Source organism: Suncus etruscus, chromosome 1 (genome assembly GCF_024139225.1).
Source record: "Suncus etruscus isolate mSunEtr1 chromosome 1, mSunEtr1.pri.cur, whole genome shotgun sequence".
NCBI classification, from domain to species: Eukaryota; Metazoa; Chordata; class Mammalia; order Eulipotyphla; family Soricidae; genus Suncus; species Suncus etruscus.
The window spans coordinates 7,420,975-7,432,469 of NC_064848.1; the positions used below are offsets into that span (position 1 = coordinate 7,420,975).

Consider the following 11,495-nt stretch of genomic DNA (forward strand, 5'->3'; position numbering starts at 1 on the left):
TTAGGGCTCTCCTCTGGCTCAGTGCTCAGGATCACGCCTGGCAGGGCTTTGGACTATATGAAGCGCCAGGGATTGAACCATGTTGTGTGCAGGAAAGTGCTCTACCTGATATATTTCCTCTCTGGCCCATGTACTTTTTTTATTTGTTTTTTTTTTGTTTTGTTTTTTTGTTTTTGGGCCACACCTGGTGACGCTCAGGGGTTACTCCTGGCTATGCGCTCAGAAGTTGCTCCTGGCTTCTTGGGGGACCATATGGGACGCTGGGGGATCGAACCGCGGTCCTTCCTAGGCTAGCGCAGGCAAGGCAGGCACCTTACCTCCAGCGCCACCGCCCGGCCCCTTTTTATTTGTTTTTTGAGCACCATACAATACTCAGGGCTTAGTCCTGACTGTGTGTGAGGGTCACTCCTGGTGCGGGTTGAATCTGGGTGGGCAACCAGCAAGGCAAGCCCTGCACCCACTGTACTATATCCCTAGCCTCTTTTTTGATTTTGTCTTGTTTGTTGGACAGTGTTCAAGGCTTACTACTGCTTATGTGCTTAGGAATCACTCCTGGTGGGACTCTGGATCATATGTGGTACTGGGGACCAAACCTGGGTTGGGAGCATGCAAGGCAAGCGCTCTATCCACTATACTGTCTTTTTGGCCCTGAGTCTCTCGAAATTAGGAAGTACTAACCCAAGAGGAAAATACCCTTTTTTAAGCATTTGCTTCTTTCTTGTAACCTCTAAAATGACAATGTTGGCAAGTGTCAAGATGAAAGGAATAAACTTAATTAAAATACACTCAAACGTATGGCAGAAGGTAGTAGTGCGCTTAGGACACATGTCTAGTACATGCCTGACCTGATTGCAAGCCACAGCACTGTATGGTCCTTCAAACAATAGAGGGGCAACCCTGGAGGCACTGGAGCACTGCCGTTGTGTGGCCTGACGGTCCTAGCACCATTGGTGGTCTGTGAATCCTGGGACTGGGGGTGAGGATCTGAGCTGCATCACCCCCTCAGGACTCTACATCAACAACCATTGTCGGGCTGTTGGGTTTGTATATTTTGGGTACATTCAAAAAATGGAATGTGGGGCCATAGCACAGCAGGTAGTGCATTTGCCTTGCACATAGCTGACCTATTTGATCCCCAGCATCCCAAATGGTCCCCTCAACCTGACAGGAATAATTTCTGAGAACAGTCAGGAGTAACCCCTGAGCGCCACTGGGTGTGGCCTAAAAACCAAACCAAATTAAAACAAAATAAAAAATGGAATGCTATACAGAAAAGCAAAGGCATGAAATAGATAAGTGTTCCATATTCCATGGCTAGGTGATAAACTACCTTGTAAAACAGTATGTCCTAGATTTTTTGACAATGGTGTTTTGTGAAAATACAAATATACTTTTTTTTTTTTTTTTCGGTTTTTGGGGTCACACCCGGCAGCACTCAGGGGTTACTCCTTGCTCTATGCTCAGAAATCTCTCCTGGCAGGCTCGGGGACTGTATGGGATGCCGGGATTTGAACCAATAACCTTCTGCATGAAAGGCAAATGCCTTACCTCCATGCTATCTCTCCAGCCCAAATATGCACATCTTTGTTAACTGTTAACCGTAATCACTGTCCTTGTGAAGGGAAGAAGGATTGTTCCCATTATTTAAACATAATTCTTAGGCTTGCATTGAATTTTTAAAGTATTAATAAAAATATTAACATTGATTGTTAAGTGTTTAACACATTGAAGTTTATGTATCCTGGAACAATATAAAGGATTAAGGTTATGTTCTATGTCATAAATCAAAGATGTAACCTCCATTTTCTTTTTGTTTGTTTTTGTTTTTTGTTTGTTTGTTTGTTTTTGGGCCACACCCGATGGTGCTCAGGGGTTACTCCTGGCTGTTTGCTCAGAAATAGCTCCTGGCAGGCACGGGGGACCCTATGGGACACTGGGATTCGAACCAACCACCTTTGGTCCTGGATCGGCTGCTTGCAAGGCAAACACCGCTGTGCTATCTCTCCAGGCCCATAACCTCCATTTTCTTTGTAATTGAGAGAGAAGTCAAACCAAATTAATGAAGAATATGGCCAAAGCCATAATACAATGGGTAAGGCTTTTGCTTTGCCAAGGCTGGCCTGGGATTGATCCCTGACATCCTCTATGGTCCTCCAAGTACCTCCAGGAGTAATTTCTTGAGTATAGAGACAGGAGTAAGTAAACCCTGAGCATTACTGGGAATGCCCCCCCCAAAAAAAAAAAAACAGAAAAAGATTTCATCATATTCCTTTATCATATATTCTTTCATCTTATCTGCAGGTTCCTTTGCAGACCGTATGGATGGATACTGTCATTAAACTTCTGGATTTGGTAGAAGTTCAGAGTTCAGTCATCACTGGTACTAACTTTAAAATATCTGATATGGATTGACCCTGTTTTCTCTTTGAATATGTTTTTACCATAGGCCATGTTGTTTAAAAATTGGAATTTAGGGGCCGGAGCGGTGGCGCTAGAAGTAAGGCGTCTGTCTGCCTTGCGAATGCTAGCCTAGGACAGACCGAGGTTCTATCCCCGGCGTCCCATATGGTCCCCCAAGCCAGGAGCGATTTCTGAGCGCATAGCCAGGAATAACCCCTGAGTTTCAACGGGTGTGGCCCAAAACAAAACAAACAAAAAATTTGAATTTAGCTCATTAGTTCAGTAATGATAATCCTTCATTGTTCTCTTTCTTTCCATTCAACTGTATACTCTCATTTTATCATCAGGAGAACCTGGGAACCAGGCTGAGAGTGTTGCTCTCCCACTTTAAGTTCTGCAGTTGCCTAAGGTTTTGGGGGAGCACAGAATGAAGGGGTTCATTTGATTCTGCTGAATAGCATAATGAAAAGATCTAGAGCCTTATTTCCCAACTCTGCCCCCTCAACCGCATTTCCTTCCTGTGATATTGCCACTTCTCACTCCCATTTATGTGACTTTTAACTATGATGCACTTGAAATATCCTGGTGCACCCAGAGTCTCATATCCTCAGTCCTCAGGTTGAGGACTCTGAGACTGAACCAAGAGACAGCATTTCCAGGTTACACTATCCTCAGGCCTGCTAGTACAGTGGGTGGGAGTGAAGTGATCCGCAGAGTGAGCTGATCTCATTCAGGATGCCAAGAATTGGGGCTTGTTTGGTCATGGAGGGAAAGGCCAGCTTATTCAGCTGTGTAGGTAGAGCAGTAGGGAACTGATGTATTGTTCTCATAGCTTCTGTGTTAGAGAAGGTTTTCTTTGGTTTTAATGCACGCTCTCGCATACACACAATAGCACCTCATCCCAACCCACCATGAATCAGAACATGTATGGACATGCCCTCTCCAACCACACATGTCTCCCAAGATGGTTTGTGATTTTTTTGGCAGCATTGTAAGGTTGCATAATTATTCTTTCTTCCCTCATGTCTTCTCCCCTACCTTTAGATTCAAAGTTAACTGGACAGGCTGTTATTCCTGGATCTATAATATACCACAGAAAGTCACAAATACTCCTGGTTGGTTGCAAGGTATATTTTCCTTATATTTCAAATCATCCCATCTGTTTTTTTTTTTCCTGAGTTTTGGTTAAATTTTTTTTCACTCAACTTGGATGTCCCATCAAATCAAACCAATGGATAGTTTAATTTTTAATTAAAATTTCTTTTTTTGTTTGTTTGTTTTTTTGTCTTGTTTTGTTTTGGGGTCACACCCAGAGATGGTGATGCTCAAGGGTTACTCCTGGCTATGCGCTCAGAAGTTGCTCCTGGCTTGGGGGACCATATGGGATGCCGGGGGATCGAACTGCGGTTCATCCTAGGCTAGCACAGGCAAGGTAGGCACCTTACCTCTAGCGCCACTGCACTGGCCCCTTAATTAAAATTTCTAATAATTTTAAAGTATAAAGTTTTTCAAGGCATTATTATTATTCAAAAAATAAAAGATTGAGTATCTTTAAGTTTGGGGGATGATTTGGGCATTGGGCTCTATGCTCAGGGATCACTTGGGGGACTGTATGGGGCTCCAGGAATTAAAACTAGGTTGGCATTGTGCAAGGCAAGAGTCCTGCCCACTTCAACTTTCGTGATGATTTTTTTTTGGGGGGGTCACACTCAGCAGCCCTTAGGGGTTACCCCTAACTCTACGCTCAGAAATGGTTCCTGGCAGGCTCGGGGGACCATTTGGGATGCCGGGATTTGAACCACCGTTCATCCTGAATCAGCTGCTTGCGAGGCAAACGCCTTACCGCTGTGATATCTCTCTGGCCCCTTATGACAATTTTTTTTTTCTTTTTGGTTTTTGGGCCACACCCGTTTGACGCTCAGGGGTTACTCCTGGCTATGTGCTCAGAAATCACCCCTGGCTTGGGGGGACCATATGGGACGCTGGGGGATCGAACCACGGTCCGTTCCTTGGCTAGCGCTAGCAAGGCAGACACCTTACCTCTAGCGCCACCTTCCCAGCCCCATGACAATTATTTTTTTGTTTTGTTTTGTTTTGTTTTTTGGGCCACACCCGACGTTGCTCAGGGGTTACTCCTGGCTGGCTGCTCAGAAATAGCTCCTGGCAGGCACGGGGGACCATGTGGGACACCGGGATTCGAACCAACCACCTTTGGTCCTGGATCGGCTGCTTGCAGGGCAAACACCGCTGTGCTATCTCTGCGGGCCCCCATGACAATTATTTTATAAATTAAAATATCCTTGGTTTTGCCATTGCCTCATCACCGTGTCTTTTGCCCTTTAGGATGGCTTGATTGGTGTTCAATCAGTGATCCTCAAAAAGAAACTGACAGCTACGGATTTCTACAATGGCTATTTGCACCCCTGGTACCAGAAAAGTTCTCAAGTTCAACCAAGCCAGTGCAGATTTCAGACTCTCAGACTCCCAACAAAGAAGAATCAGGGGACAAAAAATGTGGCCCGGCAGCAGTACAGTAAGTAGATCAGAAGAGGATGATGAGACCTACCAGATATGTATAACACCTCAGAAGACTTTACGAGGAAAATCACCTGGCTTGTGAAGATGATTCTGCTGAGATATTACTGGCAAACAGAATAACAACACTTTTGAATTTTGGCCTAATAGTGGTTAAAGACTTTTTCTACTTATATAACAATATAAGTTTAAATAAATTTTTATTTATATTAAATATCAAACTCAAGGAAATTGTGTCTTTCCCTAAGAGCAGGAGTAACTAGGGTTATAGGTAGGGCATTTACCTTGCACATGGCTCACCTGGGTTCAATCCCCAGCACCCCAGGTGTGATTCCTGAGTGCAGAACTGGAAGGCCATAGAAGTTGACCCTTTTATTGGGGGAGGGCGCTGAGAGTGTGGATGGAGGTTTGGGCCACACCTGGTGGTGGTGCTCAGTGATCACTCCTGGCAGGGTGTAGGGAGCCATAGGGGATACCAGGGATCAAACTTCTCAGTTGGCCATATATAAGGCCTTGCACTGCCATCTCAAAAATGGTGCTTGGGAGCCCCCTGCAGGCAGGTCTGTGCGCTCCATCCCTTTAAGCTTTCTCTCTGGGCCAGAAAAGTGACTTTAGAGTGGAAATGAGCCAATGATTATAATTCAACATTTGATATTAGGAATGATGAAAAAGAGGTCCAGATAACTAAAGATAGTACAAAGAATATGAAAATCACATTTGTTTTTTGGGGCCACATCCAATTATGCTCAGGGTTTATTCCTGGCCCTGCACTTGGGTCATTCCTGGCAGGACTCAGGACCATATGAGGTGCCAGGAATCAAACCTAAGTCGACTGCTTGCAAGGCAAATGCCCTGCCCACTATACTATCTCTCTGCTCCCTGTTTATATTTTTAAAGGGATAGATTTTACTCTTGGTTTGAGGAACAAAAGAACTGTTTCTGAGGATTGGAGCAATAGCACCATAGGTAACACAGAGGGTAGGGCACTTGCCTTGCATACAGATGACCCAGGTTTGATCCCTGGCATCCCATATGGTAACCCGGAGCCTGCCATGAATAATTTCTGAATACTGGACCAGGAAGAACCCCTGAGTGCCACCAGGTGTGACCCAAAAACCAAACAGCTTCTAAGCATAAAATGGAGTGTAATGGCCCCCAAACACCATATTTTCACCCAGGGGAGGTGGGTCTGGAGCAAGGGTAGCTGCAGGAAATAATCCAAATAAAGCTGGGAGAGAGAGGAAGAGACAGAGAGAGCAAGAGAGAGAGAGGGGGCCGGAGAGATAGCATGGAGGTAAGGCGTTTGCCTCTCATGCAAAAGGTCATCGGTTCGAATCCCGGCGTCCCATATGGTCCCCCGTGCTCGCCAGGAGCGACTTCTGAGCATGGAGCCAGGAGTAACTCCTGAGCACTGCCGGGTGAGACCTAAAAACCAAAAAAAAAAAAAAAAGAGAGAGAGAGAGAGAAGAGAGATGCCTACCTGGTTTGCTTGAGACATGTGTAAGTAGGAAAATCTGTTTTGGGTGAAATCAAGTTGTGAACAAAGAGATACAAAGAAACCAGAGATGATCTTTGTTTTGGGTGAAACCAAGTAAGTTATAAACTAACAATGAAGCTCTTGACCATAATTGCTATTAAGGATGTTTATTAGTTTTATATTACAACCTATTTATTTTCTCCTTTTGGGTGTGAGGGGTTAGGACCTACACTCAGGCAGTGTACTCCTGGCTTGGCATTCAGAAATTATGGGATGCTGGGGGTCAAAACCTGCTGTATTATTATTCTGGCTTTCTGCCATTTTTTTTAACTCATCAAACCATTTCAAGATGAAAATGCATAACGTGAGGCTGAAGAGAATCTGGCATCCCATATGGTCTCCTGGGCCTGCCAGGAGCGATTTCTAAGCATAGAGCCAGGAGTAACCCCTGAGCATTGCTGGGCATGACCCAAAAACCAAAAAAAAAAGAAGAAAATGCAAAATGTTAAGAAAAAGGGTCTTGGACAGCACATTAATTGAATGTAAGCCCTGCCAATTTATTATGAAAAATAATACTTGGTACATCTAGCACAATACCTATAGTACAGTGGTCTACAGTCCCACGTAAGCTACATATATTGTATTAACAAAAGACTTTCCCTGCACTATATTGTGATCTTTTTAATAACCCTGAGTCAGATTCTATTGTTCTTATTATATTATATTGTTATTAATTTATCTTTACACACCTGACTGCTCAGGGGCCACTTCTGGCAGAATTACTCCTGGCAGTGTCAAGAATTGGACTAGAGGGGCCGGAGAGATAGCATGGAGGTAAGGCATTTGCCTTTCATGCTGGAGGTCATCAGTTCGAATCCCGGCACCCCATATGGTCCCCCGTGCCTGCCAGGAGCAATTTCTGAGCCTGGAGCCAGGAATAACCCGAGCACTGCCGGGTGTGACCCAAAAACCACAAAAAAAAAAGAATTGGACTAGAAATAATTGCATGCAAGACAGGTGATTTAACCCTGTACTATGTCTCCTGTCTGCAGGTACTATTAGTGATCCTCATTTTTCTAGTATGTTGATAACTGGCAAACAGAGAACTTTAATCTGAGAGTGTAATCTGGAGAGGGACAGCCTTATGCAAGGAAGAAACTCAGGTTTTGTAACTCTGTATTTATAAATAATTAGCAGTAATAATAATGCTAATAATAATGAAATAATCATTTCATTACTGATTATAAATATTTGCTAGGCACATTAGGTACAAATAATAAAACTATCATTTAGGGAGCTATCTTAGGCATTGTAAAAATTCCACTGTGTATTTGATAATCCCCATCTTTCTGCCTCTGATCCAGATTACATCAGGCAATAATGAAAGCATATTCATTTTCTGCCTCATATCTCAGCTGAATTGGATCAATAGTCACAGTCCACATGTCTTTGAAAGGATGATGTTGGCAGGACTGAAAAAACAAGTTTTGGGAGCTTGAGAGAGAGTACTGGGAAAGGCGCTTGCCTAGCATGCAGTTGACTAAATTCAATCACTAGCACTGAATAGGATCCCCTGAGTGCCAGCTGGAGTGATCCCTAAGTGCAAATCTTCAGAATCAAAAAGAATAAAAAAACACAACTCCAACACCTAGGAGGTTTTCTGTCCTTCAGACTGTTGGAGGGCCAGATTATAGTAAAACAAAAAATATGAACAAATTTCTATGCACACTGCATATATCTTATTTAGAAGTGAAGAAACAAAATGGGAATAAATACAATATGTGGCCCGAGGGCTATAGTTTGAGGACCATTGGACTGGAGCAATAGTACAGCAGGTAAGGTGTTTACCTTTCATGCAGCCAACCCAGGTTTGATCCCCAGCATCCCAAAATGGTTTCTGAGATACCTTCGTGCTCCAAGCACTGAGTCAGGTAGACAAGCCGGTGCTGGTAATCCAAGTCCTGGGCACTATCAAATGGTTCAATGTCTGGAATGGTTATGAATTTATCAACAGAAATAACATCAAAGAAGATGTCTTTATTCACTAAACAGCAATAAAGAGCAACAATCCCAGCAAGCTTCTGTATATTGTTGGAGATGGGATTGAGTCCTGATGTTATGAACGGAGTGACGGAACCAAAAGCTGCTAATGTATCTGGACCTGGCAGAATGTCAGTAAAAGGTAGCAGATATGCTCCCAATTGACATAGGTTCTGCCAATGCATCACCTGTCCTCACCCATCAGGTAGGACAGAAGCAAGCAGTGAAGGGGAGAGAGCTGAAGACTCTGGGCAGCGTCCCAGATGTTGATATCTACCATATTTCCTCTACCGAAGGTGCTTTATGCCAGGACCACTGCTCCCGACCCTCAGCAACTTATGGAGGAGACCCCAGCAGCCATCACAGAAGATCAGGGGTGGCGAACAAGTTCGACACAAAGCCAAAATTTTAAACTGTGAGAGTTAGAGAGCCACACCACGCAGTGACCTGCCAAAACAGACAAACACACAAAAGCATCTAATTTTAACAATAATCTATGAAACACATATTGCATTTTGCCATTTTGAGTGAGGGTCAAAATCCTGCAGTCATGGTGAGGGTGTGCTGCGTCCTCCACACTAAGAACTAATGGCAAGATGTGACCCAACATGTGACACACGGGTCCCCCGCTCACTGGCCCCTGCAGTTGTTTCCAAGGGATGGGAGACAGGACTATGCACTCGGAGATTTCTCCTCAGAGGTCCCTCCTCAGAAGCAGCAGAACAAAATCCAAACTTGGCAAAGAGCTACAGTAGACAAAATGATGATAAGAGGCAAAGAGCCGCATTCATTTTGGCCGGGAGCCGCATGCGGCTCGAGAGCCTCGTGTTCGCCACCCCTCGTATATGGGTTAGATCTCAGGTTTGAGTTGTTCTGAGAGTCAGCTGTCATCTGTTTACTCTGCCTGGTGCTCAGAGGATTTGCTGCACATTCCTGTGTTTTATATGAGGTTCTCCCACAGGGATTGGCACTGTGGGAATCATCGGCAGACCCCAACCATGACAGCTGCAAACACCCACAACATCTCCACCAAGTCTGTCTCACATTGAATGCCCTGGGTCAAAAGTTAGTTCCCTGCATCTGTGCATTAAACAACAGCTGTAATGTACAGATATGAAATGTTCCTTGTTTCAGTTAGGGAGGGTAATGTGCTTGTCATATGTTAAGGAACAACTGAGGATCCAGAGAACATGGGGAAATAAAGCACTCATTGTTGGGGTTTGCTTTTGTACACTAGAATTAAAGTATACATATATTTTAGGACCTGGTTCCATCTCCAGCACTGCAAGTTGGAGTACCTCTGTGTAGTCCTAGAAGTCCCAAGTACTGCTAGGTGCACCCAGGAACCCCCAACTCCATCCCTAGCACAATGAGTTGCAAATTGTTTGTTTTTGTTTTTTTGTTTTGGGGTCACACCCAACAGTGCTCAGGGGTTACTCTTGGCTCTACACTCAGAAATCGCTCCTGGCGGACTAAGGGGACCATATGGGATGCCAGGAATTGAGCCACCATCCTTTTACATGCAAGGCAAATGCCCTATATCCATGCTATCTCTCGGCCAGAGAAACACATCCTTTTTTTTTTTTTTTTTTGGGGGGGGGGGTTGGGCCACACCCGTTTGACGCTCAGGGGTTACTCCTGGCTATGTGCTCAGAAATCGCCCCTGGCTTGGGGGGACCATATGGGACGCCGGGGGATTGAACCGCGGTCCTTCCTTGGCTAGCGCTTGCAAGGCAGACACCTTACCTCCAGCGCCACCTACCCGGCCCAAGAGAAACACATTCTTAAGTCCTAGCATTGAACCAATTTCCTGGAAGCAGCCCATGAGGACTGCTTCAAAGTCCTACCCTACTCAAAAAAAAAAAAAAAAAAAAAAAAAAAAAGAAAATACAAATGTAGTTAACTGCTACATCATTGATATTGTTTTTTTTTTTCGGGTGCAGCCCTGCCTCTGTCCATAGTTGATATTGTTGATACAGCCAAGTTAACATTTTCTAAAGTGAGATGTCTAAGAAAATTGTTCTAGGAACATGTGGATAGACCTAGTTATACACTCATTCATTCATTTATTCATTCAATACACATTTAGTACCTAGTAAAACCGAATCATGTCCTAAGACATTGAATTCCCTTTGCTCCACTTAGATCTCTCAGACTACTGGGAAGACATATATATGGCAACGAGTGCCCATGATAGCTTTTACATCCAATTAATAATTTGCCAATTGACTTACTCATTAAACTATTCCAGGGATTTGAAGGGGAAACTCTAGGGTTAAAAGTCATTCATGGAGGGTTTGAAATGAAAATACAGTGGGTAGGGTGCTTGCCTTGCACATGGCTGACCTGGTTTTGATCCCTGGCGCCACATACCTCTACCAGGAGTGATAGCTCTAAGTGTTGAGCCAGAAGTAAGCCCTGACTACCAGGTATGTCACCCCTCCAAAAAAAAAAAAAGTCTCCCTTGGAAACATGCCCTTTACATGGATATGGTGTTGGGAATAAGTGACATGGCTTGATATTCCAAAGGCTTGATATTGGGACGAGAAGCTTGGGGGATGCACAAATGTGTTAGAGTGCTCTGGGAAATGTGCTGGGAATTTTTTCCAAGCTTTAGGCTGGAATCTAAGGTTCCAGAGCTTCTAAGGTGATGCTAAGAGTGAAATTTATTTGAGTGACTCTCTTTTGACCATAATGGCACTAATAGTTGCTGAGTAAGGGCAAAATCCAAACACCTTTCAACAGGGTACAAGTTTCCCAAATACCAGTGAGACACTTTTTAGGAGTACTATAATCATGAAGCACGATCAATAACAACCTCAAATAGCTGTAAGCTGACCTGGGCTCAATCAGGTACCCTGTATGGTTCTCCCACCCACCCCACCCCACCCCACCCCACCCAGAGTGATCTGATCCATAAACACTCAAATACAAACAACGACATCTAAATAAATCCGAGTAATAGCTTGGTGGCAAAGTGCCTGTGCTGCTAGCCGGAGGCCAAGAGTTAAGAGTAAAGAGGGAATAATATGCTTGCACCCGG

The 11,495-nt window shown here is 44.2% G+C and overlaps 1 protein-coding gene across 1 annotated transcript in view; it reads left to right on the forward strand.

Annotated features, from left to right (window-relative positions):
- The window catches only part of MTFMT (mitochondrial methionyl-tRNA formyltransferase), a 29,944-nt gene extending 24,947 nt beyond the window's left edge, over positions 1 to 4,997 (forward strand). The window contains exons 7-9 of the mRNA XM_049778155.1: positions 2,302 to 2,380; positions 3,445 to 3,527; positions 4,744 to 4,997. Coding sequence (XP_049634112.1) covers positions 2,302 to 2,380; positions 3,445 to 3,527; positions 4,744 to 4,941 — 360 coding nt within the window. The 3' untranslated portion in view covers positions 4,942 to 4,997. The remainder of the gene's footprint in view (positions 1 to 2,301; positions 2,381 to 3,444; positions 3,528 to 4,743) is intronic.
- Positions 4,998 to 11,495: the final 6,498 nt, after the last annotated feature.